Here is a 26,343-nt window from a genome sequence, read left to right on the forward strand (position 1 = left end):
ATGTTTTACTGGACCACTTCTGTTGGTGAGAGTGGAGCTTTGAGCCACAGGTAGCTCTTCTCCAGCCTCCCAGCTAAATGCAGGGGAGGCGGCCAGAGTGGGCCCCGGGGTGTGAGTGTCTTGGGGAGTTCTTCCTGCAGCCACTGCTCTTTCCTCCCCCTTCCCCTCCCCCTCCCCGGCTTGTGCCCAGTCTCCCAGCTCCCCCCGCCAGCACCCTGTGAGCTCCTCCTCCTCTGTCACCCCCACCCCGTACCCCACCCTGTGCCCCCGCCAGCACCCTGTGAGCCCCCCTCCTCTGTCACTCCCACCCTGTACCCCACCCTGTGCCTCCGCCAGCACCCTGCGAGCCCCCCCTCCTCTGTCACCCCCACCCCGTACCCCACCCTCTGCCCCCGCCAGCACCCTGCGAGCCCCCCTCCTCTGTCACCCCCACCCCATACCCCACCCTCTGCCCCCGCCAGCACCCTGTGAGCCCCCCTCCTCTGTCACCCCCACCCTGTGCCCCCCCTGTGCCCCCGCCAGCACCCTGCGAGCTCCTCCTCCTCTGTCACCCCCACCCTGTACCCCACCCTGTGCCCCCCGTACCCGGCCAGCACCCTGCAAGCCCCCCTTCTCTGTCACCCCCACCCTGTACCCCACCCTGTGCCCCCGCCAGCACCCTGCGAGCCCCCCCTCCTCTGTCACCCCCACCCTGTGCCCCCCCTCTGCCCCCGCCAGCACCCTGCGGGCCCCTCCCCCCTCTGTGACGCCCGCTGCCCGTATCCCCGGGCGGCCCCGCCCCGCAGTACCCGGCGGGGGGGCGGTCCCGGCCGGCCCCGCCCTGCCCGGCTAAGTGCCGCTCGCCGCGGAGCCCGAGCAGCCGGAGCCAGCGCCCCAGGTACCGCGGGGCGGGGCTGTGGGGAGCGGGGGGGGCTCTGTGTGCGGGTACCCGGTGCCTGAGGGGGCTGTGGGGTGAGGGGGGCGCTGGGGCCGGAGGGGTTGCGGGGGGGAGCCGGGCTGGGCTCTGGGAGTTCGGGGTGTGGGGGTGGCAGGGCTGTTCTGGGGGTCACAGGTTGTACAAGCGGGGGGGGGGGCAGCCCTTCTGTCTCCTACTCTTATTGGGGGAGGGGCTCTTACCCCCCTTCTCCCGGGCCGGGAGCCGCCCCCCCCCCCGTGCTGCAGGGGGGCCCAGCTCTGTCTCAGCACAGCCACTGATGCGGGGCAGGTGGGCAGGAGAGGCTGTGCTAGGTGTGCCCGTCCTCCCCTGGAGTGTGTGCTCAGCTGGTGGGGTGGGGAGGGAGACCAGGCAGCTGAGCTGAGCAAACATCCCAGGGAGCCTTTCCCTGGCCAGCTCTTGTTCAGCACAGCTACTTCCCCTGCCTGGGGAGCTGCCGGGGTGCAGAGCAGGAATCTCCGCGTCCCTGTCTGTCTGTAGGTCCAGCACAACCAACAGTCCTGCGGCACCTTAGAGACTAACGGGCGTTTGCTGTGGTGGGTACAATCCACTTGTTAATCAGCCAGTGCCCACTGCTTGGGCTCCCTGGTCGCGCTCAACTGTGGCATGCCCCCAAGCGACAGAAGTTTGCTTGAACTAAGCAGGCTGAAATGGTGGTGGTCTTCCCCATCTCCTCCCCCCCCCCCACACACACACTTGGCTTTTCTGTGTGGGAGCACGCTCCTGGGGTGCATTTTCATGTCCTAGGTGCTGTTTCCTAGTGCTAACAAACAGCATGTCCATCTCCTCGAAGCCTGTGCTCCTTGCTTCCTGTAGGTAGCCTTTAAACATGTGTGTTAGGAGCTTTGTAATGGCTTTGGAGTACAGAAGCATTCCAAAACCATGACTGCGCTGCTTTCTCCAGCCCTAACCGTCTGGCAGCCAAGCCCCTTGAATCCAGCCTTGGCCTCCTGACAACGGGAGCGTAAAACAGTAAGAAGTTGTGAATCAGTTTAGAGTGTGCAGTCTGACTGGGAAACATGTTGTGTGCTGAGACCTCAAGCTGATGGAAACTAAACTGGGTCACAGATAAAGAAAATGTCACCTTTTATGCAAATTGTGAAAAGGTTTAAATTGTGTTACAGGCAATAAACTATTTAAGGGCTTCAGTTATGTGTTCCCACTTATATTCCACTTTCAGTCACGCTTTATTGTCTCTGTGCCAAGTGTCTGCTGGCCTCCCATAATTTTCCTTATAGCTACATGTGAGAGCTAGGGGTTTTAAAGTGGAGTCCTAGATCTAGTAGAAGTTATTTGCTTGCAGAGGTTCTATCAAAATGGAAAAAGCACAGAGTTATGTGACCCACTTCCAAGAGGTTATCAGAAGTTTGTGTAAACAAAACCACATTGTAATCTTCTGTTTGGCATGGAATGCCATGAAATGTAAGGAATGTATTAGACAAATATTGATTGGCCCAACGCGATAGCAGTACAAAACTAAACAGGTAGAAACTGTTCCTGAGGCTGTGATGTATTATTGGGATTTGATATATCACGTACTACACATTCTTATTGAAGAATAAGAAACCTATGCTGCCTTAGAAACCTTAATGTGGAGGGGGAGTTAAGGTCTGTGTTGTTCTCCCCCCTCCCCCTAATTTTTTCCCATCCACGTGCAGATTTTTTCCATCCATATGCGAAATAACTTTTTCTATGTGCACTGGGGCATGTGTGTATGTGCACCACCAGTAGAATCAGAGACCTGGCTGTGGGTGCTCCGCTTATGAGTGGGGGGCATTTGAATCCCTCCTGGGTGACCGCACAAGCACACTGCTTACAAGGATCACTGGTTAAGGTGTCTGTAGACTCTAAAGCGTGGTGGGTTGTAAGAAGGTTTCCTGTAAGACTCCTCTCCTGGAAGACTGAGATGCACTGCAGTGACATCAGCTGGCTCTGGATGTTGAGCAGTTGTTTGCCTCACTTGAAAAGCAATGCCGTGGAACATAAACTTCCACAAGTACAGCTGCCGTCAGCTGAACTCAGACGTGACTTACAGCCACGGAAGTTACGATCTTGCAGCACTTCTCAGAGCAGGGAATAATCCTCGCGTCCTGCCCAGCATCCCTCCCAACACAATGTTATAAACAAACCGTTGTGTGCGTGCCAAGTGTAAAATGGCAGCCAGGTGAGCCAGCAGGAATCCAACGCACTGCTGTGTCACGCATGGGGATGCACAGAGCAGGAAAGGTGGTACTGCATAGAAAGCCAAAATCTGGTCTTTCAGGGTTCCTGCATCACATGAGATCCTGCTCAGCAGGCACCTGATTCCTGGATGCTGCTGAGAATTAATTTATTTTACAAGGAGCTCTTGCTCTGCCATTTGTTTAATGAAGAGCCTTCTAATTGGCAAGCTGCTTCATAAGCACGTCCATACAACAGGTGAAATGCACAGTGGGTGTTGCCTTTGGGGAAAAGACATGAGGGCAAGTCTTGGACCAGGGGACACAAGTCATGCTGACTCCAGATGGAGTCAGAAAAAATGGAAGAAAGAAAGCCGTCTTCAGATCCTAGTAGGGATGTGAGCAGCTAGCTGGTTAATCAGTAAATCTTGCCCATGCGCTTACAGTTAACCAGTGGGGGCTGCTCCAGCCCTGTGCATGAGGTAGGAGGCCTGCCAGCCCCGTTTATTTGGTTAACCAGTTAAATTTCCCATTTGACCAGTTAACTAATTGGGATTAGGATGACAGGAGCCTTCCTTACAGTTTGGTTGCTGCACCTTTTGCTTAAAAGTTCTTGAGTCAGATCCTTGACTCAAAGGAGTCTGGCTTAGCAACGATAAAAGTTAGCTTTTGTATTTGTGTATTGTGACACAAAATATCTCTTCAGGATTGTAGCTCTGCACTTTAATCAGTGCTCAGTAGTAGGTGAGGGACATGCTGAATGCATATGTGATTTATTGATACCTGTTGCCACCTGACTGTTTGTTACTGAGCTGAGACAGAAAGCAAAGGCATCAGTTTCACTTCTGTTTATAGTTGGTTTCTAGACCATTTCACTTTCTCTTTTTCATGAAGCATGCTACAAGCCTTGCAAAGGAAAGGGTTAAATCCAATTCACTTGGTTTCATTACATATTTATTTCTAGTATGAGGATTTGTAGGATCTTTAAATGTAAACTTCAGTTTTGAGATGAAGCTCCTTTAAGAGATAGGTTTATTCTAATAACACCCTGCAAGTGGCCATGCGTGTTTGGGGCCTGGAGGGCCAGAATGGAGGCGTTCATAAGTTATAAAGAAAAGGTACCTGCATCTGTCTGAGACCCAGCATGCCCCTCGAGATGATTAGGTAAAGGAATACAAGTGCTTCTGGGGAAGGTTGTGGGCACAATGCAAGTTTGTGTGGGAGTTGGATTGTTCATATGTGAGGCTCATGCTTGTAGTCATGGGTCTCCTGTGTTAATTGTGAGTAATGATTATTTGCATGAGTAAGAGTTGTAGGCTTGAGCTCTTGGCTTTGTGTAGAACCCAGACTGTGCTGCCTACAGCCTGTATAGATGTGAAATTGTGGTCAATTGCTTTGCCAAAACATGCCACTTTGGTCAGATATCTGAAAACAGGGATGGCTCCAGAAACGGAAGACAAAAAATAGTCTTTGGTTTCTGATGTGTGTCACTGGAAGGTGTTGCCTGTTTCTCTTTTGAGCCAGTTTGAGAACTTTCTTTTTTTTCCTGTAGTTTTTTTCAGAATGGTCATACGTGCAGCATGTGAGTACAATATGATGTTGGGTCATATTTAGGTAGCTATGTGAACATTCTTTCTCATGATGGGTGCTTTTTAAGCTTGACTGGGGAAATTTCCTTTTTCTTTTGACAGCCCTGTGTCAGAAAAATGCATTACTTGCTAGGACCATTCTGTAACTTCTTGAAGGGTTCTATTTCCTCTTGTGACTCAAGCAATTCTAAGGGATTTTATTTGGGCATGTGCCTGTGTGTGTGCCTTTTGCCATCTTGTCTGACCAAATACATTTAGCCAGCTCAGGCAAGGTTGTCTTGTCTTGCTTGATATTTCTGTCGTTCTCAAGAGATATGTGTTTGCGGGTTGCAATGATGTGATGGTGTTGGATTGCGCCTCGGGAATATGAGAAACCAATAGTGCTGATTAGGGGGCTCTCGAAGAAGAGTTTGTCATTTAAATTTGTCAGTGGCTTTCTCCAGCAGCTCTTGCTTATTTATTTCTACTTATCCACTTCCGGTTTTAGGGGTTGGCACTTCCAGAACGGACAGTGTGCCCAGTTCTGAGTGAATCACATCCCAGGTAGGTCCTGCCCTCTGCTGTGCACTCGGACTTGTGTGCTTTTGTGGCATCCCTCTTGTGTGTGCACGTGGCCACGTCTAGAAGTGGAGTCGATGTGTGCTTGGGTGTGCGGTGAGACACTTCCTTGCACTCCCTTCTCATGTTGGAAGCTGTGTGTTTACATGCCGTGATCTCGCTTAGTCCATGTCTGCATTACATGTTGCACTGGTTTCAAGGGGGAGGGTTAAACTAATTAGTGATCATGCCCTTCTGTTGATTTAAAACTGGTTTCTCTTGAGTTGGCTTAATTTGCTAATGAATTAACTTACACTGCTCAAAAGTAAATTGCCTTAACCTAGTGCAGTTTTACAACACAGCCAAGGACTAAGCTAGTTGATGCCTTAATGGCGTTTCTCTGTTTCTGCATAGCCGTGGCTAGAGCAGGGAAGAGGTGAAAGCGTTACCCACAGCAGCGGTTCTCGCATTGCCGGCCGGGAACCCCTTTCAGTGGGGTCACCAGGCTTGGCTTAGACTTGCGGAGGCCGCGGGGGGCATGGCTCAGGTTTCAGGTCTCTTACCTGGGGCTGAAGCCCTTTGGCGCCCACCTGTCTCCCCTCCCCCCTCTTGGGTGCATGAAGTAATGTTTGTTGTCAGAAGGGACTCGCAGAGCAGCCCTGATCTACATGGTGATCAACTGTGCTAAGAGCCTAGCCTGTGTCTCCCCTGGGCTGTTGTAGGGCCTCTCTGACTCTTTCCCCGCCCCAGTGTGGCTCACTCCGTGGTGGTGCTGGTGAAAGTAGAAGTGTAGCGGGGGAGAGGCCAGCAGAGTTTGGCTCTCAGTAGGGCGGCCAAAGACCCCGATGAAGTACTCTGGGGGTGGTGTGAGCGTCGAGTCTTTGCACGCCCCGGGGAGACGGGGCCAAAGGTCCTGATAGCTGGGGACAGAGGGGATGGCGAACAACATGCTGTTCTTCTCTCTTGTGCTCCCTTCAAGCCCTGCCCCCTTCCCGTGTAGGACCACTCTAGACATGCCTCTTAAGCATTTGGGGGTGGGGAGCCCCTGGAGGGTGTCAGTGGTTGCGGCCGCTGCTTGGCTAGTGGTGCCTGGACTGCTTTACAGATGCTAATGCAGACGCCGCTGCCATGGAAGCCAGACTCAGGAGACGGTTGTTTAGCAGCACAGAGACTTGTTAACTACTGCGTGGACGGTAGGAAGCAGAGTTCTTCAGTCTGAGCTTGACTCGTCCCCTTCTGTATTCCGATAGGCGTTCCCTTCTCTCCCACCCTCCTTGTCCCCCGAACTGGCCTCTGTGTGGTGGCTCTGGAGACATGCTTTGCTTCGATTTAAAAAAAAAAAAACCACCAACCCCAGAGTGGTGCTGAAACGCTCATCCTGGCTCCATCTTAGGAGAAGAAGGGTCTGGAGAACTTCTAAATGTGGAACTCTTCTTTTAATAGCCCCTCAAGGAGCCCACGTAGTGGAACACTGTACAGGCAGTCCCCGGGTTACATGGATCCAACTTACATCGGATCCCTACTTACAAACGGGGTGAGGCAACCCCGCACTAGCTGCTTCCCCCCAGCAGACCAGGAGACGCGAAGCTAGCACCCCCCCCCCCCCCCAGCAGACCAGGGAGACGTGGAGCGGCTTTTCTCAGCAGACACCTCAGCTTGAGAATAAAGGACTGAGGGAAGTGAGGTGTGGGAGAATAAAACTGAGCTCTGGAGAAATGTTTGGCTAGAGTTTCCCCTACAATATGTACCAGTTCCGACTTACATACAAATTCAACTTAAGAACAAACCTACAGTCCCTATCTTGTACGTAACCTGGGGACTGCCTGTATAGCCTCTGTGCGAAACTGTCCTGGGAATGCGCGAGTCCCGGTCTAGGATGTACTTGCCAGGCCTTTCTGAAGGTGATGGCTAAGGGGACATGGGTGGTCTTCCCTTGGGTATATGGCATTTTGCTAGGCTGTTGTCAGTGTGTGGAGCCAGGTGCTTGACAAAATAAAGCAGGTTCATGTCCACCTGGGGAGTTGCTGATGCTCTGGTGAGCCTAGTATTGAAGGCCTGGTATAAAAACAGAGTTACCCCAGTTTAACTAAGATCAAATGGTCTGGTAGCACTTGATAGACTAACAAAACACGTCGATGGGATCGTGAGCTTTCGTGGACACAGCCCACTTCCTCAGCTCATGATCCCATAGACATGTTTTGTTAGTCTGTTGCAGGAAAGAAAACCAGCAAGCAAATGGTCTGGCAGCACTTTATAGACTAACTCAGCTACCCCCTGAAGCTCCTAAGGATGCGATGGTTGATGTGCTACAGCTTTGTAGGGAGGAAAGTCTTTAAATCAATATAAACCAGGTTTAAAATGTTAAGTGCACCACGCAGGGGTATGTATTGCCTTAAGTTGATTTAAAACCAATTGTAAGTTGAACTGATGTCGCTTTCTCAGTGTATGTGAGTGTTGTCTCCTGTTGCCTGCTGCAGACATAAGAGAGACAGTCACACGGCAACTTAGAAATGTGTAGCTTAAAAAAAAAAAATCTGTTGAAGTCCAGACTAGGACCAGTAGGCATAAAAGGCAATGAAATTGGAAAACTAGCACTTCCAGGGGTGTAGCACAAGTGAACAGTCTTCTGAAATCGCAGGGGGGCGTACTGCCTGATCCCAGAGGCTCTTTGGGATAACCTTTCCACAGTACCTTTCCGGTCTCTGGAACAGACTGTGTGCATCTCTTACGAGAGAGGCCTCCGAGGGGGAGCCGTGTTAGTCGGTATCTGTGAAAACGCGGAGCCCTGCGGCACCTTAGAGACTAACCGACTTATTAGGGTATAAGCTTTTGTGGAGAATACCCACATCATCAGGTGAATCGGAGTGGAGGTTACAGAGGCAAGGGTGTATATAAGGACAATAAAAGAAAAAAAAATCTCAAACAACCAATAGTCTAGTAGCACCTTTGAGACTAACAAAACATGTAGATGGTATCATGAGCTTTTGTGGGCACAACCCACTTCTTCAGGTGACTGTCAACAAAGAAAGAAGGTACTTGAGTAAACGAGGCTAATCAAGTCAGGGTGGAAGTGGCTCATTCGCAGCAGTGGCTGAGGAAATGTGGATATCCAGAGGGGAAATGGGTCTCTGTAATGCGTTAGCCACTTAAGATCCTTATGCAATCCTAAATTGATGGTATTGAGCTTGCAAACGAGCTCCAGTTCTGCTGCCTCCCTCTGGAATCTGGTTTTGAAGTTTGGAGAAGGGAGGCCTTGTTCGTGCATGGTGCTGACCCTCCTTCGCTCCGGGCGCGGACGCTGCTGTTCTGGAAGGAGCTGGGCAGCTCCACGGTTATTCCAGATGGAATGTTCACACGTGGAATTTATCCGGGACAGCTCCAGCTGTGGACAGGCCTCTAGCTGCTGTCTTGCTGAAAGCCTGCGTAGTTGGGCCAGTAATTTACACAAGACTTCAGCTCAGGCAGGGCTTCTAACCTCGGGGAGTTTATTTGAGCGAATGCTTTGAGGCCTGATTCCCGACGGAAGGGCTTCAAAGCCTTCACGGCCAGGGATTCTGACTCCCCTCGGCTCCTGGAATCGTGGGCTGTTAAGAGGGGATTGTCACCTGAGTGCTGAAGAGAGCTGCTGATAGATCTCTGCTCCTTTCCGTCAGCCTTTCTGGCAAGGGCTCTTTGCAGAGAGAACAGTTTGGGAGGCTGGTTGCAGTTGAGCCGGCTGGCCGTGAGCCCCTCGTTTCAGACCAAAGTGGCGTGTTCTGCTTGTGGTCATGCCCATGGGGCGCTGGGCTGGCAACGTGCCCATGTCCTGAAGGCGAAGACGAGGGAATCACGACTTTGGCCGGCACTCTATAGCCCCACCTTGCACGCGTGCTATATGGAACCACTGCACAGCTAGCGTAGGGCTTGCATGTGGCAACTGGGCCCATGGGGATTTGAAAATAGTAAATATAATCGATTTGAGTGTCTTGGAGTTGGCTGCTGCAGGAAGTGGTGAGTTGGGGATACCAGCTGAAGGGGGGGCCTAGGTTTTGTGTCTCTAGGTAATCGTTGATCTCTGCTTTCCAGATGGGCTTTTTGGGAGTAATTTTCAGTTGCTGTGTGCCATAAGCTGGTGGTGTGTTCAGCCTGCTGCACTAGAAGGTTGTTCCCTCTCCTGCTCGGTGAGGTACAGTACAGCCAAAGGGAGCTGGTCTTCCCCCTTTTTGAGGGGAATGGAAAGGGCGTGTGGTGTCTGGTCTGTCTGTCTGTCTGTTTGTCTGGAGTCACTACCCAAAATTGCCCAAAGGAATTTAGGAAACAATAAAAGCGGCACCTGGTCTGGCATCCGTGTGTTGTCTGGGCTTGTTCCTGTTATCTGACAAGAAGAAGGTTTCCCCCGCTGAGCCCTGCAGAGCTGCCCCTGCTGTAGCACAATAAACTCCTGCTGTTCAGTCTCACGCTGCCATCAAAAGCCTGACTCCAGGTTCCTCTTAGGAGACAAACGCCCAAGCCAGGAGAAATAGCTTGGCGTTGCCAGCCGTGTACCCGAGCGTCTGTAGGATTGGGCCGTGGAAAGCTGGAACTCGCTGCCTCGGTCAGTGGCCGTCCCTGTGGAGAAAGTGAAAGGCTCCCCCTGAAACGATGCGCCTTGTCCGGAGACAGCTTTTCTCAGCCCTTCTCCAGCAGCTCTGTAGTCATGACTCAACCCACATGGCAGCAGTAGGGTTTTCCCTTTCCTCCCTCCCATGATTGGCTTGTGCCTGAACTGCTGCTTCTGATGCATCTGTCTCTAGCTTAGTGACTTTTACATAAGCAGTTTAATCCTGTGTCTGGGGGTGTTTGTTTTATCCTCCGTCCTCAGCATGGTGGTGGCCTCAGATCTGTCTTCGCTGGATTTGCTCACTTTGCATCTGTTCTTGCAGCTTCCTTGCCAAAAGTCGATTGGACCTGCTCAACTTGCGCCAGTCCCTGCTCTTCTGCACTTTTTGTAATGGCCTTTGGTGCCATTCAGGTGCCAAGGATGTTGGGGTGTGTCGGTCCAGTGTGTGTGTTGGCTCTTGGGCACAGATGTGCTTAGGAGGAATCCCTGAAACTTGCAACAGGACCTGTCTAGAGTGGGAAACGTACCCAGCCTCTGGGAACATCTTTCTTGAAACGAAGAAAAAAGTGTGAAGTTAGTTGTTGAAATGCCCAAATCCTTCCTAAGGTTCAGTGGTGTTAGGTGGTGTGGCGAGATGGAAATTGCTCAGTGATACTCCGATGGGGATGGAAATTGGCTGGGGATCTATTCGCGAGCCAAGCTCGTCTCCTGGAGGAAAGCCAGCATGCCACTGCAGTGAAGAGTTCTTGTCCCCAAGTGGTCAGCGTAGTGCTCAGTGCGTAGATGGATAGACCATCCTATCACGACGAGGAATCGGCTACCTGAGTGGTGCCTTCTGGGAACTTTGACGCGCTTGAAAGGGTGCTGCTGGACCCGAGGTGGAGCTGACTGGGCACGCAGATCCAGCACAGATGGGTGAAATGCAGACGAAGGCCGTTTGCTCTTCAGGAATCCTCACGGAGTTCAGACGGGCATGCTGCATCTGTCGCCGGCCTGTCAGCAGGGTCCTTGCATAAGCAGTCGCTTGGGTTGCTGCACTTCTTGAGCCAGTCTGTTGGTGGGGCGTGACTGAAGCAGGCGTGCTGCTCGCAGAACTAGCTGAAAGGGGGGCTTCCACCATGCATGGTCCTCCCTGCGCAGAAACAGCTGAGCTGGGCTTCACAAGGCGCTTCCACCATCTTACTGCAGAGTTCTAGTGCAGACCTGGAGGTAGCTGGGCGAAGTCCCAGGGGTTGGGCCAAAACTGTGCCGGTTTCATGAGACCAGGTAAGCCCTGCAGTTCTCACGCCAAGGTGACGGGTGGGAGAGTCTGAGGCTATTTTCCCCTTTTCACACCTTCCCTTTTTCTAAAGGCAATGGTGTGCAGGAAGGGTGCGGCCAGTTTCTCCCCAGGGGTTCTGCAGCCCACTATAGCAAGAGCAGCCTGGCCAAACTTTTTTACTGGGGGAGCAGTTTTTTTCTAACAGGGCCTAGAGTTGGCTTTGCCTAGCTGGCTACCTCATGGTAAAATCTACAGCGTCTCCTCACCACCAGCATTGTACGGTGGATTAGCCAAACACCATAGTTATCCTGGGGCCAAAATTCACCTTATTTTGGCAGGGAAGACAAAGACAGTAGCTCTCTCTGGAATGCTACTAATTACTTTGAACACCACACGCTAGCCAATCTTTGTGCCAAGCAGGTACGTGCAGCTTTAGTTCCTACCTGTGTGTAATAAGGTTTGGGTGAGAGTAAGCAGTGAGTCAGGAGACTGTCCCTGCTTCTTGGCTGGCTATTTTCTCTCTAGTATAACTTATTCCTGACTTGATGCGAACCTCCTTTACTGCAGCCACATGTTAGAACTTGCGTGGTAATGCAGGTATTTGAGAGAACTGTGCCTGCTGAAACGGTCTGAGCTTTAGAGCCGGATCTTCCGCCCAATACATTCGATCAAAACTTTTATCATGTATTGGCTCGGGGAGGGGCCAGCCAATAAAAAGCTGTAATAGGTCTCTGCATCTCTGATTGGATTCTAAGGCTCCGATTCTTTCTTTTGAAGGGTTAACACCCTTCTCTACCAATCTCGCCAGCTCTCAGAGGTGACTGGCTGAGGGGTGTGTTACCAGGGAAATTCCCTGCTTCCTAGCTGGTTTGAATTTCAGCCCTGAGATCTGAACCCAAGGGGGGCGTCTGTTACAAAGGCTACAACTAGATTGTTGCTATTTTTTTTCAGTACCAACTTCTCTTGGCTGTAGCTGCTTGGCGCATAAATGAGCGTGTGCTACGGTGTTCCTAGTTGGCAACCTCTATCCGACTGGGGCAGGTGGGCCCTTGGCATTTGTCTCCACTGGAAACTTTAGGCAGTCCTCCTCTGTTGCTCTAGCAGCAGTACTGGTAACAGTGGGAGCATCCGTGCTGATGAGGTTGTTGGCTCTGCCTGCCCAGCACAGCACAGATAAAACTGCACCAGTGAGAGAATAGCCCAAAACACCTCTTGTGGATGCAGCCGTAGTGAAGATGGTGAACATTGGCACCCGAAGGAGCACAACCCTTCAGAACAAACCTAGTGTCGGATGTAGGAAAACCTCCTTCCAAAGCTTGCTTAGACTAGTGATGTTAAATATCAGTTCATTGAATAGTCAATTAACCTCATGAATTCTTATTGGTTACTCGACTAGTCCCCAAGGGCGGTGCTCTCAGCTAGTGCACTCCAGCCCCACTCCCAAGGAACACCCTCCCACCCCGCGCTGCTGCCTCTGATACAGTAGCAGCCCCTGTCCAGGGGAAGGGGCCGAGGTCCAGGACACGGTGTGAGCTGAACTGAGCCAGGCCGCCTGGCTGGCTCCTAATACACTTTAAATGCAGAGCTGCAGCAGGGGGAAGTCGCAACCTGGCACAAGCCAGGACTGAGCTGGGCTACTGGCCAGCCTGCTAAAAAATATAGTGGCGAGGTGGGGGGAATGTGTGTAGTCTATAGCATTCACCTATACACTTTTGCTAATTGACTCCACTGTTACATCCCTAACTTAGACATGTCTTGCTACTGGCCTCTTTTTGTGTGTGTGTGTGTGTGTGTGTGTGGTTTTTTTTTTGTTTTGTTTTTTTAAACCTGGCATCCTTTCTTCAGTCACTGAACTCTCTTCCCTGAAACTCCCGGCTGGGATAAGATTTTCAAAAGAACATCCAGAAATCACTTGCCACAACTGTAGGCATCTAAAGGGGGCCTGCTTTTCTTAAAAATCTGAATAGCCCCCTCTGCATCCCTTTCATGGCTTTCGAGTTGGATACCCAAAATCGCTAGCTGCTCCTGAAAACTTTGGTTGTAGAGACTTCCTGGGTCTGATGCTGCTGCCTTCGAATCAGTCAGATTCTCTGTTTGCAATGAAACTAACCCCCTGAAACTTTCTCCATGGTTTTCTCTGTGAACTTGTCATCTAGGGACTGTTATCTCAAACAAAAACAAAGCCTCTTGCCTTCTGCATCTCTTACTCCTCAGGAAGGCCATTGTCCTCTTGAGTGACACACACACTGCCTGAAAAGATAAGCTAATCTCCTTATGAAAAGAATCCAGGCTGGTATTTTATGCATGTTGATGGCAGATCCTAAGGGATGTGCATCTGTGACTTTCAGGCAAACCTCCAAAAGTACATGGCAAAGAGGATGAATGCACTCTGGGAAAGCTGAAGGGGCAAATATTGGAAGGCCAGAGAAGTTTTGTTGTAGGTGGCTTCACTGGAATGGTGCTCTTGAGGGGGCGGGGGGGCGCGGGAGATAGCGTTTGCGCAAATGAATACTGTATCCTTGGACTTCTGATTACACGTGTCTAGTGAAAGATGTTGTTTGTGTCTGGCTGTTGGAGTTAATAGAGGTTCTCAGCTTTTGACTTATGTGGAAAAAAATAGAGGGGGTGGGTTTAGTGCCTTTACGTAGATAGATGAAGATACACACAGCAAATATTGAGCTGGTCTGTCTCTACGCTACACAGCCCAGAGCCTGTACCCCCTCTGCACTGCAGCCCTGAGCCCCTCCCCAAAGCCCCCTTCCTGCACATCAAATCCCATCTCCATTTGAGAGCCTGCCCCCCCCCCCCCCCCCAGCCAGAGCTCTCTCACTCCTGCACTCCAGCCCTGGGGTGCCCCCCCTCAGAATCCCTTGGCCCACTCCCATCATATGGATTTTCTTATGTGCACCAGTACGACGGTGATGTCGCACGCCCCCTCCGTGTCGCACATCCCCTCCACATTGGTGCACATAAGAAAATTCATTCCTCTCGGGGTAGAAAAAATTAGCAGGAACCCTGGTATGGAGAAGCTGCCTCGTGGCCTGACAAGCCCCACAACTTTGAGAATATCTTTAATTTCCATCTTTGACCATTGCAAGGGGCTGTTCGTAAGTTACGTTTCAATTGCGGACAGCCCGTAAAACAGAAGGCAAGAGTCGGTGAGCGCCTGACTGTCTGCAGCGAGTCGGGCCACGTCTAAACGCACCTGGTTAGAACACTCTCTTCTTTTCAGCTGCATCCACACTTAGCCAGGGGAGTAAAGTCGTGGAGGGGAGGAAGGAGATGGTGTTGAGTCGTGACGTGGGGTGAGCAAATAATTGGGGGGAGGTTAGTGCTTGTTTGGGTTGAACTGAAACTGGATTGTTCAGCTCTTTCAGTCAAAAACAAAGAGAAATCATTGGGTTGTCTAACAACACTTTCTAAAGAGCATGTTGAAACGAAATGGTTTGAAAGGTCTGAATCATGTTGAGGTGGGGTCTTGGACAGGGCACAACTACTAGCTGAACTCCTTCTCATGCTCAAATTGTTTTGGTGCCCCAAAAATGCATGTGGGGGGCAATATATTGCCAAAAGCCCCTCTGCCCTGCTTTTGTCCTGGCTAGTCCTGCGTTTCCACAGTGGGCACGGGCTGCTAGCTGGGCTTTTGCGGCCTGAGTGTGGAAACCCACGCTTGTGGATGACGTTGGGGCAGACGGGGATGTCTTTTCCATGGGGACTGGAAGCCAAGTCTCCGTTGGCCCAAAGAGCACCAGGAACAAACCAGCCAGTGCAGATTGCCAGCTGGGATCGCCTGGGTATATCTCACCAGGGGCTGCAGAAGCGAGTCCATATATAAACTATGAAACACGGTAATGTGGCATCAGGGCTGTGGGGGATACCACTCCAGTTTAAGACACGGTGTTGGGCTCGGTACAGGGGGAGCTGGCAGAGGTTCAGTGGCTTGTCTTACGCAGGGCAGACAGATAATTTGTGGTCTTTTCTGGCCTTAGAGGCTGATACGTACGTGTGTGTGTGTGTGTGTGTGTGTGTGTGTGTTTAAAGGGAGGTTAATGCAATTCTTCACCTGTTTCCGGGGTGTCTGGCCTTTTGATGTGCAAGGATTGTTTCCAGTCAAATTGCAGGGACTGTCCTAACAGTTGTTGACAAGGTATCTGGCAGCTCCAGATAAGGTCAGCTGAGTATCTTAGCTGTTGTGTAAAACCAGCCTGCTCCTAAAAACGTAACCAGTAACCACTGCAGCGGTTCCTTGAATTGGAATACTGCTGCTCCAGTCTTCGCTGTAGTTGGATTTAAATTCATTTTAAAGTCCTGACTGTCTCCTGGCTCAGGGCTGTCGGGTCTCGTTCCGTTGAACCCTGCATTCCGCTCCTCCCTGTTTGCTAAATGCCAGGTTGGCTTTTATCAGTCACTCCCTCGCAATCGTAGGCCCTGGGCTAGTGCGGTGGGGCCTCCTGAGCTGGGAAGTTCTGGGGTGCTACAAGACTTGGCCGGTCCCTGGTAGAACCTCTCTCCCCGCTGCCCTTGCCACCAGGAATGTCGGTGGATGGTTGGCAGCGTGTTGTGCGGAGGCTGGAAAAGCTGGCCGGCTGCCCTGGGTTGAGAGGTGGCTTGTCCAGCAAAAGCAGGGCTGCTGCCTTTGTGTGCGGCGCAGCTTTGGGAAGGCCCTGGCAACGGGATTCTTGTCTAGAGGCTTCGTAGCAGGAGCTACAGCAGAACTAAATATGCAGATGAGGAGAAGCCTCCTCCGCTTGCTTTAGAAATGCACGTCAGCCGCCGAACTGCATTTCTTAATCCTTCGCCTCCAGCTAATTACGATGCAGCCTTAATTATCTATGGCACTCTTATTGCCTCTAATGCAAGAGCTTGGATGCACGGGCAGTCGTCCTGGGCACACCCTGGGCTCTCTTACAGGCACTTTTCACTCTGTAACTCTCCCATCCAGGAATACAATACTTGTCCCCAGCCAGGACTCCGGGCTGTGTGAGTGAATCTCTCCCTCCATAGCTCATTTGGGAGCGCAACTCCACCCTAGGAGAAGTCCTGGTTAGCACGCCGTGTGCATGTAGACTGTTAACCACCTGCCCTTTCTTCTGGCCCAAGGAAAGGAGGGTCCGAAAGGAGCAAGGACACTGACTTACAGCAGTCTGATGTGTGCTCACTGAGACTCTCCACTGGCCAAACCTGGCTTCCCTTCTGTTTCTTCCTGCAATCCATTTTCTCTCTGGTCAGAGGTTGTCGCTTATTTTTTATTTTAATTGACACTGAGGCACTGACAGCTTGTCCTATAGACCGCAGGGCCTGGCTATCCCGAGGACCAGTTGAGATGCCTCGTGTAGGCACAGTGCACTGATGTTGCACATGGCTCGCATGCTCAAAAGTGGGAGAGGGCCTTTTTGCATGACTGTACTTATGCCAGAGCAAGAATCCCCAGTATGGTGAGCCAGCCACCTTTCCTGGCCCACTGATCATTGTCCCACAATTCCTGAAATTAAGACGCTTCATGGGCAGGGAAGGAGACTGGTGTTTGCAGTCCAGGCACTTAGCAACGTTCCCTTCCGTTTGGCTGTCCGTGCGCACTCTGGAGAACGGGGGAGCATCTTTGCCTGCTGCTCCCCTTGTTCTGTAATTGAGTTGGACTTGATAAAGCTGTGCCATCTGGGCCCACTGCGACCGCACATTCAGGCGCTGCTTGTGCAGCGCTGCTCTGGGATGGCCGTGTGAGCTGCAAACACGCTTACAGCTCACTCTGTGCGTCGATTCCTCCTCCCCCAGCCTGGCCCTGGGTGCGCACCGAAAGCTTGCTGCAGAGTTGCATTTTTGCAGCTGGAAATCAGACGGACTTGGGCCTCCGAGAGGAGGTGTGGGAGGGCTCTGAGCTCTCTGCGTTGGCCCTCTCCTTGGTTGCAGGCGGGGGGTCAAGCAGTTGGGTTTTGATCTGGCCGTGGCCCAGTAACCCGTTCAGAAATGGGTCAAGTGAACGGGACTCTCCGGTGCCGCGGGAGCGCGACTCGTTTCTCATCAGCCTGGGAAGGTTCTTGGGGAGGCAAGCTGACCTAATGGAAGGGCTTTGCCCACCAAGCAGGTTGGTGGGAGGGCAAAGCCCTCCTGCGTTTAGTGTTGGGCTTTGTCTACACTGAAGACTTGTAGCACTTCAGTGCTGTTGTGTGGCCATGGCCGGTCGCCTCGCCTGCTAGATAAACCCACCCGGACAAGAGGAGATGGGAAGACTGGAGTCCTCTTATCTCCCCTCTGCCAGGCAGGGCCAGATAACACGCAGGGGCTTCAGTGCCTGTAGCCCAGGGCCCCTCAGAAAGATACGCACTGTTGGAGGCCGGGAGGTCTTTCTGTGGGGTCTCCCTTCCCCCTGGGCGGTGGCCCTGAAAGCCCCTTTCTTAATCCAGCCCTGGAGAGCACAGTAGGATAAACTCGTTCCTTCCTCGGCTTACGAAGTGTCCCGCTCCTCGGACGTGTCTACACTTGAAAGTTGCCTCACTTAATCTGTACCGGTACGATTGAAGGGTGCAGAGGCAAGTCCTGCGGGCTGGATACTTCCCTGCCTTTGTGAAAATGGGAATAGCACTTCTGCTGGTATCCACGTGATGGAGTTGTGCGCGGAGAGCTATGCAGGGTTAAAAAAGGATCACGCCCCAACAGAAATGGCCGCCCAGTACCCAACCGCATAGACCAGGCCTTGGCATCTTGGGTTTAAAGGGACTTAAAAAACCAGTCAATGGTCTGGTAGCACTTTAGACTAACACAACATGTAGATGGGATCATGAGCTTTTGTGGGCACAGCCCATGTCTTCGGATGACCGGAGTTATGAGTAGGGGATATGAAAACTCGAAATAAATAGAGGGGAAGGGGAGGGGGAAGAGAAAGTATCATTAAGTACCTGGAGAATGGCTACTTAAACCTAAGCAGACTGGGCAGTTACTGCTCTTTCTTTTTTGAGCTGATGTGTGCCTAAAATCAACCCAGAAAAATTCTGCTTGCTCCGAGCAATCGGCTCGTGTGTAAGAGCAGTGACGTTTCCTCCTCCTGGCGTTCTCCACACGTCCTGGGGACAGTCAGGGAAGTCTTGTTTGCACCGATGTTGGCTTACTGGGTGAGCTGAGGGGATTTCGGTCTGCCCTCTGACTGGACCCCAAAGCGGCATAAGGACCAATCCGCGTGCCTCTGTCCTCGTCCTGCACTGTGCTTTCGGGTGGGGACAATCCCAGCACACCCTGGGAGCCAGGAACCGCAAGTTGTGACCCTGGCTTTAGGCAGGCTGGTTTAGACACACATTCTGCAGCTACTTCTGTTAGGGGCATGGGTTTCTTTTCCCCAAAGAGCTATCCCAGTGTGACTCCAGAGTGTGCACGTGGTGACTGTGATGAAAGTGCCTTTACATTGCTGGTCCTGCCCCATGCCGCTTCAAGGGTGGGGAGTCGTGGATGGTGATGCTTTGAAGCAGGGGAAATCCACTTTTAAAAGGGAAGGGGTGGCTTGCAGTCTACAGCTCTGAACAAGTTGCAAAACTACGGCCGCGCCTCTTGCAATGGGACTGCCCTGGAGAAACCTCTGGCTAAGCTGTGCAGGAAGAGACGGCCTTCTCCCTCCATGACCTGCCCATCACATCTGTGCCGGGCCTGCTGGGGGGGAGAAGGGAGGGAAGAGCCCATGGGGCAGGTGTTGCTTGGTGGAGTAGAAGTGCTGAATTGTGTCTGAGAAGGACTGGGATATTTCGAAACCTTGTGGCGTTACATCGCGGGGGGGAATCCAGTTTGGCTGTGAAGGTGGCGTGCCACCAGCCCCCAGCCTCCTTTAGGGGCAGCCTTGGCTCTCCAAAGGTTAATCCCTGGGGCAGCTTATCAGAGCAGGCATGCAGCAAGTAAATGTTTGACTCCAGGCGGTCGAGGGTTCAGAATGGTCAGCCTGGTGCTGCTTTGCAAGGCTGGGAAAAGCCTCCTCCCCACCCTGTTAATGAACTGTAATTAACAAGGGATTAGCCAGCGCCCTGCCCCAGCCTGGTATGGACCTGGGGAATTGGAGATGCCTAAAGATGCTTGCAATCAAAGCGCCCGGTAAATGGCCGAGGGGAAGGAGCAGCTGGCTCGCAGTGACGTTTCCCCGCCCCGGCCTGTAGCTCCCTTGGGGATTGATTGTCGATTTCTTTGCTCAACCTCGCTTCAAGCTGCCTAATGCTGGTTTCACACATTTTGCCTGAGCTCGGATCCCTCTCTGGCTCTGCTATAATGGCATGTGGGGGACTCAAGGACATGGAGGCATAATTCCTGTTTTAACCCCCCCCCCCCCAACCCTCTGTCCCTTTGTAACTCGGAGCTGAAAAGAGAATGGTTGCTTTGTGGGGGGATTTTTGCTGAGTGCAACTTGGCAGCCCGGCGGCTCTCCAGACCCGGACTGTCTGGCAGAGATGGCGTCGCTATGTACGCTGGGTCTCGTGATGCCAGCTGTGCTCGGAGTGGAGGGGGGTGCTGGGTGCCGGGGCCGGAGCGGTCCTTGCCCACCCCGCCCTCCAGAAGCTCAGCTTCCTCTCGGCTGAGCCTTTCGCATTGATCTCGGGCGCTGACGAATGGGTGCCGCAAGGCCCAGGACACAGGCCGTGCCCCAAGACCGTTCAGCTGAGGAGCAAACCCAGGCGTGCGTCACCGGGAGGGGGAGAATTCTTGTACTCACCGGGGCGGGCTGCTGTCAGGGGAGCCAGCCCAGGTGCTTGGTGAAATGGGGTTAGGAGGCACAAAGGCAGAGACGGGAACGGGAGAAGGGCGCTAGCGTGGGAGCTCGGTTCCCAGCCTGAAACGAGGGCAGCCGAAGCAAGGCTGCTTTCCCGCGCGGGGGGCTGTCTCCGAGCTCGCAGGCTGGGCGTGGGGAGCAGCAGACACGCAGCGAGCCAGCCTGGGCGTCCTCCAAGAACCTGGGTGCTTCTTCGACTGGAGAGTCTCTACTCGTTCTGGGGCTGTGGGCAGGATTTGTGTGTGCACTCGCTGCTGGCCGCCTCCCTCCTGCAGCTGGGCAGCGGCTGGGTGGCATTCCTCAAGTGCAAATAACTGAGCCGTGTTGCCTCTTGACTGGATTGCGTCACCCCACAGCAGGCTGATCTGAAACCCAGCCTGCGACCAGCTGGCGCTTGTGATGCGTTAACCGCAGGTGGGTTTTTGGAAGGCAGCCCCTGTGTGTGAGCCTTTGATGGGAGAGCCTGCAAGGTTGTATTTGACAAGGCGATGCCTACGGGCCGGACCTCCCTAGTCCAGCACCCCCCTCAACAAGGGAGTCTGCCGGGCCAGGGGAGGCCAGTTTGGCTCCTCTGCGGGAGGACTCTGGGCTCTCCCTGGTGCGCTGGCAGGTCGGGCAGGGCTCCGTGCAGGCCTGTGCCTTGGAGGGGTCAGCCTGGCTACATTTCTCACAGCGCTGTGGGTGGCAGGGTGTAGCCCGGGCCTCGGTCAAGGACAGTCCAGCTGGCACTTAATCTCTGCCTCCTGCTTGGCCCTTCCTCGTCTGGAGAGTCTGCCTCAGGCTGGGTGGTTCTGCGTTGAAAGGCGAGGCTGGAAACTGCAGTTTCCAAACCCTGGCTGCCTGCTCCCTCTGCCCTCGCCTCCCCTACACTGCTGGCCCCACGAGTTAGGGGTTGGAGTCCACGGTATTGAGCGCCCACTTCAACGGGTGCTACCCTGACCGCGCCGCCTGTTCCTGCTGCTGTGGGGGGAAGGCGGCTGCTGAGCGCCACCTGGCAGATGCACACGCAGGAGCTGGGAGGGATGGTGGCTGAGTGACGCCAGCCGGGAAGGGGACCCGTGCTGTGCTGCTCTTCCTGCCCTGCCCTGCTGTAACGTTCTGCTTTGCTGCACCCTCCTGACAATTGCAAGCTGTGCACCGCTGCACGCCAGCCCCTCGCAGGAAGTGGCCTGTGCCCACGTGAGCTCGTGGTACTAGCGAGATTCGTGTTGGTCTCTACGGTGCCGCAGGGCTACCCGGTGTATGGACTAACCCGGCTCCCCGAGACCTCCCCGTGCCATAGGCTCACCTGGAGAGCGGGGAGAACGCAGGAAGCTGCGTTTAAAAGCTGCAGTTTTCTCTTTGTAGCAACTGGATTTGTAGGCGCTCCCAGGCTCTGGGCTCTTTCATGCACGTTTCTACAGCCCCCCCAGCTGATAATGGGGCGCTAGCAATGCGCCGCCTTGCCTGCCCTGGGAGCCGTGTCACCAGCGCTTGCCCCGCTGCTCCAACGCCTGCCGGGGCTCGGTAGGGCCCCACACAGCCCCGGGGGTACGTGTGATGCTGAGCGCGCTCAAGCTGGGCCCCGGGCTTAACCCTGCCTGGCCGTGAGATGTGCCCCAAGGGCTTCTGCACATGGGGGGGCAAAGGGACCTCTGTGTCAGCGGGGGGAAGGGAGCTCCGGCCGTGCCCCTCTTCCGCCCCCCGCCCCACACACACACCAGCCCTGGTGCTGCCCTTGGCTGCCCGGCCTAGCGGAGGGCAGCGCCAAGTGAGCTGTCAGCCTTCCCAGGCACTGAGCCCGGTCCTGTCTCCACAGCCATGGCCGCCATCCGGAAGAAGCTGGTGATCGTGGGGGATGGGGCCTGCGGGAAGACCTGCCTGCTGATCGTCTTCAGCAAGGACCAGTTCCCCGAGGTCTACGTGCCCACGGTCTTCGAGAACTACATCGCCGACATAGAAGTTGACGGCAAGCAGGTCTGTTTCCCGGGGGCTCTGGCCATGGTGCTTTAGCGCCTCTGTTCCCCAGCCGGGGCAATCCCTGCACCAGGGCCAGGCAGGGCACTTGGCCTGTCGGGTCGCTTCAGGAATGTGTGTATCTCCCCCCCCCCCCCCCCCCAGCTCCCTCCTCCCTTCACTCTGCCAGATGAACTCCCCTCCCTGCCCCATAAAACGGGACCCTCGCTGCCTGCTCCCCTTGAGATCCCCCGGCGGGCCCGTTGGCTCCCCGAGAGCGATGCAGGCGGACAGTGCCCTCGCTCCGCTGTCCGGGGCGCCCTGCGTTGATGCGGCTGATTGGAAATCTCTGCCCTGTAGGTGGAGCTGGCCCTGTGGGACACGGCGGGGCAGGAGGACTATGACCGGCTGCGGCCCCTCTCCTACCCGGACACGGACGTGATCCTCATGTGCTTCTCCATCGACAGCCCGGACAGCTTAGGTAGGGCCACGGGGATAGGAACGAGAGCAGCCACCTGCTGGGCGGCCTGTGCTACTGCATCCCCCCGCCCCCTGGGGGGGTGATCCCTCTAAACATGTTCGTCCCAAGCACGGGGCCAGTTGTGGAGAGAGGCGTCTTCGGCGGGAGCCATGCCCTGGCTTGCCGGCTTCTGTACGTCCGCCGCTTCCTGGGCACGTCTCCAACGCCCTCGCGGGCGCTCATGAGAGCGCTGCTCCCGAGCTCGCTGTAGTCCCCAGCCGGCTGAGCTCTGCCCGGTAGCCGAAGGGGTGTATCCTGCCCTGGGCATGCACAAAACCCTGAGCTGCTCTCACCCCAGACAGTCCTGCCGGCCCCTTGGGTGGCCCGTCCTGGGGGATTAGGGGCCTCGTGGCGTTTCTGCTCTGTGCCCAGCCTGGCTTTGGCAGGGCCGCAGCACCTGTCCCAGTAGGAAAGCTGAGCCGGGAGCCGCTGGGCCGGATCTGTCCCTGGGTGTGTCCCCTGCCGGTAGCCAAGACAAAGCAATTGCACCTGGGACGACGGCTTGCAAAGCCTCATGCCCACTCGAACGGCTGGCAAGGCCTCGTCTGCGCTCAGTGTCCCCTGTTCAGCCATTGCTGAATCAGCGCCGCTCGTGAGCGTAGCCAAAGCCCCGCCCATCACGCTCCAAGGAGCAGGGTCCAGGGCTGGCCCCGGGAGCTCCCTGCCTGGTACCACGTCCCAGCTGGTGGGGGGTGAGGACGGGCAGAGGGACTGTTTAGACCCAGGCGGGTCGGCTGCCTTGGGGCCATTGGCAAGAGACGCCCCCCTCGGCCGTGCTCATGAGTGAACAATTGTCGGTTGCAGCCGGGCGTGCAGGCCGGTGCAGGGTCGTACCACGTCCTGTGCGAGGGCCCTTCAGCGCCGGCACTCAGCGAGACGGGACAACAAGGCTCTTTCAGGACATGGGGATACTTGCAAATGATGCTGTCACTTGAGCAGCTGGACTTGATGTGCTTGGCGGGCCGGCCTCGTGGGGGGGCCCCTTCTCCTTGGCGTATTTACGCTCTGACGGCCCTTCTATTCGCCGTGTTCAGAGGGGTGTCACCAGCACTGGCCCCGTTTTCCAAGACCTGTGCCGATGTGGAGCACCACTTGCAAGACATGGCGGTTGGTGCTCCGCTAATCAGCGGGGCGGCACCCGAATCCCTCCTGGGCGGCTGCTTATGGGGAACACTGGTTCACCAGTGCCGCTCGTTGAGGGAGATTTTCCTTCCCGCTGTTGTGCCGTGTGTCGGCTGTGGAGGGACGTGGGACCCAGCCTCCCTTCCGGTGCCACAGCCGCCGGGGCGTGCAAATCAGGCTCTCTGCACCCGCTCCCTGGCCTGTGCTGCTCAGCGGTGGGGTGTCTCCAGCAAAGCACCTGCCCCGCCAGCCGGGGACCCTCTTGGCAGCCGGCAGGGGTGGCCTGGCCTGCGGGGGATGCCGGGAAGGGAGGCGCCTAATGGGGCATGGCTTTTGCAGAGAACATCCCGGAGAAGTGGACGCCGGAAGTGAAACACTTCTGCCCCAACGTGCCCATCATCCTGGTGGGGAACAAGAAGGACCTGCGGAGTGACGAGCACACCCGCAGAGAGCTGGCCAAGATGAAGCAGGTGTGTGTGTGGGGGGGGGCGCTGTGCCCCGAAAGCATCCCACGCAGCCGCCTGGGCTCCCTTGTGTGCTTGGCGGGTAGGAGGGGCCACCCTGCAGAGCCGCTTCCCGTGCCCGAGGGAATGGGGACCCCTGCTGAGCCATCCCTCCGCTCAGCCCTGCCCTGCTGGGGCCTGTGGAATTGCTGCTGCAGAGGGTTCTTGCCTGCCGCTGCCTCCGGCTCCTGTTCCAGCAGAATCCAGACCCTGTGGCAGGGGACTAACGCGGGTGCAGGGGCAACCCTCACTTCTCTGCCCTGCCCAACAGCCAGCATGCAGGGGCACCCTGGACGGGAGCCAGGGCTGTATCCAGGCTAGGGATGCAAGAGGCCGAGGCTTCTGTTCCCGGTGACTCTCTGCCCTGCTGGGAGGGGGGCCGGTGCCCTGGGAGGGGGGTTGGCGAAGCGCCGTGGGCTCTGGCTGCCAGCCCTGCTCCTGTGGATCCACCTGCAGCCCTGTGCGAGGCTCTGCAGTGTGAGAGCCAGCAGCCAGCTCCCTGGGAGCAGGGCTGGCAGCTGCTAGCATCAAGGGCTCCCAGCGCGCACCAGCTCTGGTGGCCAGCCCTACTGCCGGGGAGCCGACTGCATGTGGCGCCCTCTGCTGCATGACCCTTGTACTGCAGCGCGGGGCAGCATCCAGCTCCCTAGGAGCACCCCTCACCGGCCATCCCTAGCCCCACCTGGCCATAGACCCCCTCCTCCACCTCCCGGGAACCATGTAACCATGGGAGTTTTAACCCTTTTTTACATCCCCCAACCCATGCCTGGGGGCGCCACTGAGCCTGCCTGCCTGCCGGTGTGTCTGGCTTGCTGCTCTGGCGCCTCACTCCACGTGTTTGAATGCCTCTCAGGAGCCCGTGAAGTCGGAGGAGGGGAGGGACATGGCGAACAGGATCAGCGCCTTTGGCTACCTGGAGTGCTCAGCCAAGACGAAGGATGGTGTGCGGGAGGTCTTTGAGATGGCCACGCGGGCTGGCTTGCAAGTCCGGAAAAACAAGAAGCGTAAAGGCTGCCCGCTCCTGTGAGGTGGCCGTGCCGGGAAGGAAGTGACTGCCATCTGTACTGTATCCGTCTGCCCCCCGCGGGCGTGTGGGGCAGCACGCTTCTCACTCTGAGGACGTGCCTGGCCCCCCAGGGCCCTAGCCCCCACCTGCAGCGCACACAGGGGTGTCTAGCGGTGCTGTCACCTGTGGACTGTCCTAAGCCGGTAGGAGCATCTCTGGCAGACACCGCGGTTCTGTGAAGACCGTACAGTGCATTTGAGTAGCTCTCCATGCTGTATCTCAGTCCCGCTTGGCACTAATCCCTCCTCCCCGATGCTCTGTTCAGATTCTCTGCAATATTTAATCTCTCTACCTTCATACGGAGTGGTGAGTCTCTGTAGAACAGGGAAGTTCCGACACCGTTGGGGGTGGGTGGTTCCTGTCCTGGCACCCGGGGGGGTGTTTCTTTGCAGTCTCCAAGCCCAGATGCGCCTGCCCCGGGGGCTGCTTGCTCCCTCTGAAGGTGCACACCACCCACCAGCATTTTGTACACCCATAGGCCCAGGCAGTCAGTGCTCTGTCTGCACCCAGGGCCTTGCTCGGGTGCACAGGGCTTTTGCAAGGAGCTCCTCTGCTCCTGTGGGGAATGCCCCCTGCTGCACCTCTGCCTCAGGCCTGCCCTGGGGTGTCTCATTGCCCTCCTTCCTCTTGCCATAAAGCAAGGCCTTGTAAAATGGGCCTTTTTCCTTACCACTGCTGCCTGCCTGGACCACACCATGCTTAGAATCAATACAGCCTGGCGCTTGGGTAGCTGTGACTCAGCACGTGCCTCCGTTTCGTCTCCTTGCCTCTGGGCCAGCCAGTGGGTCTGAGGGGCCAGAGCAGTGAGCGACCAGCCAGTACGTTTTGGTTCTCGCGGATGGAATTCCGGGGCTTGGTCCAGACTGGCCCATAGCCCCTATGCCTCCTACCTCGGTCTCCCTGTCTGCAAAGCACGACTCAACACCTTGCTTTGCAGGACGGCTCGACGCTCCACTAAAGCTCTGAGCGCCTTGCGGGGGAAGGCCTGGAGAGGAGCAGCAGCTCCTTATCGCATCTTTTGGTCTCTTAAGCCTTCCTCCTAATCAGTGTTTTACGGCCCGAGGCCGGTTCCCCCTGTGCTGTGGGCCAAGGAGAGGTGCCCAGCTCACGCTACGATGGGAGTGAAACCCTCCGGCAGGGATGTGTGAGGCTCACACGGCCCCACCAGTGCAGGGGATTGGAGCAGTCCAGCTGCTCGGGACAGGTGAGTTCCAAGCAATGAAATGTGGAAGCAAATGGCAGGTTTGATGTAGGCGCTGTTCCAAGTGGGGCCATAGGAAAGGGGGAGGCTCAACTTCCTTCTCTAAGCTGCATGGGGGGGGCGGGCTGTCTCAACACGGGGGAGGTTTGGCAACGTGCGAAAGTCACCAAGAGCAAAAACTGCTCAAACTAGTTTTTCTG

At 55.2% G+C, this 26,343-nt stretch overlaps 1 protein-coding gene across 3 annotated transcripts; it reads left to right on the top strand.

Moving 5' to 3' along the window:
- Positions 1 to 801: 801 nt before the first annotated feature.
- Positions 802 to 25,239, top strand: RHOC (ras homolog family member C). 3 transcript variants are annotated; one of them, XM_075909961.1, is made up of 6 exons: positions 820 to 877; positions 5,170 to 5,225; positions 21,595 to 21,752; positions 22,092 to 22,212; positions 23,713 to 23,843; positions 24,730 to 25,239. In XM_075909961.1, the coding sequence occupies exons 3-6, from the start codon at positions 21,597 to 21,599 to the stop codon at positions 24,901 to 24,903; spliced, it is 582 nt and encodes a 193-aa protein (XP_075766076.1). In that variant the 5' UTR covers positions 820 to 877; positions 5,170 to 5,225; positions 21,595 to 21,596; the 3' UTR covers positions 24,904 to 25,239. The 3 variants fall into 3 exon arrangements, with proteins under 3 accessions (XP_075766075.1, XP_075766077.1, XP_075766076.1); XM_075909960.1 differs by lacking the exon at positions 5,170 to 5,225 and having other exon boundaries at positions 802 to 877; XM_075909962.1 differs by lacking the exon at positions 5,170 to 5,225 and having other exon boundaries at positions 810 to 877; positions 21,559 to 21,752.
- Positions 25,240 to 26,343: the final 1,104 nt, after the last annotated feature.

Source organism: Pelodiscus sinensis, chromosome 27, assembly GCF_049634645.1.
Source record: "Pelodiscus sinensis isolate JC-2024 chromosome 27, ASM4963464v1, whole genome shotgun sequence".
Lineage (NCBI taxonomy): Eukaryota > Metazoa > Chordata > Testudines > Trionychidae > Pelodiscus > Pelodiscus sinensis.

Coding starts and splice junctions, on each gene's coding strand:
- RHOC (XM_075909960.1), top strand. CDS start 21,597: ATGGCCGCCATCCGGAAGAAGCTGGTGATCGTGGGGGATGGGGCCTGC. Junction 21,753..22,091: donor TAGAAGTTGACGGCAAGCAG/GTCTGTTTCCCG, acceptor TCTGCCCTGTAG/GTGGAGCTGGCCCTGTGGGA. Junction 23,844..24,729: donor AGCTGGCCAAGATGAAGCAG/GTGTGTGTGTGG, acceptor AATGCCTCTCAG/GAGCCCGTGAAGTCGGAGGA.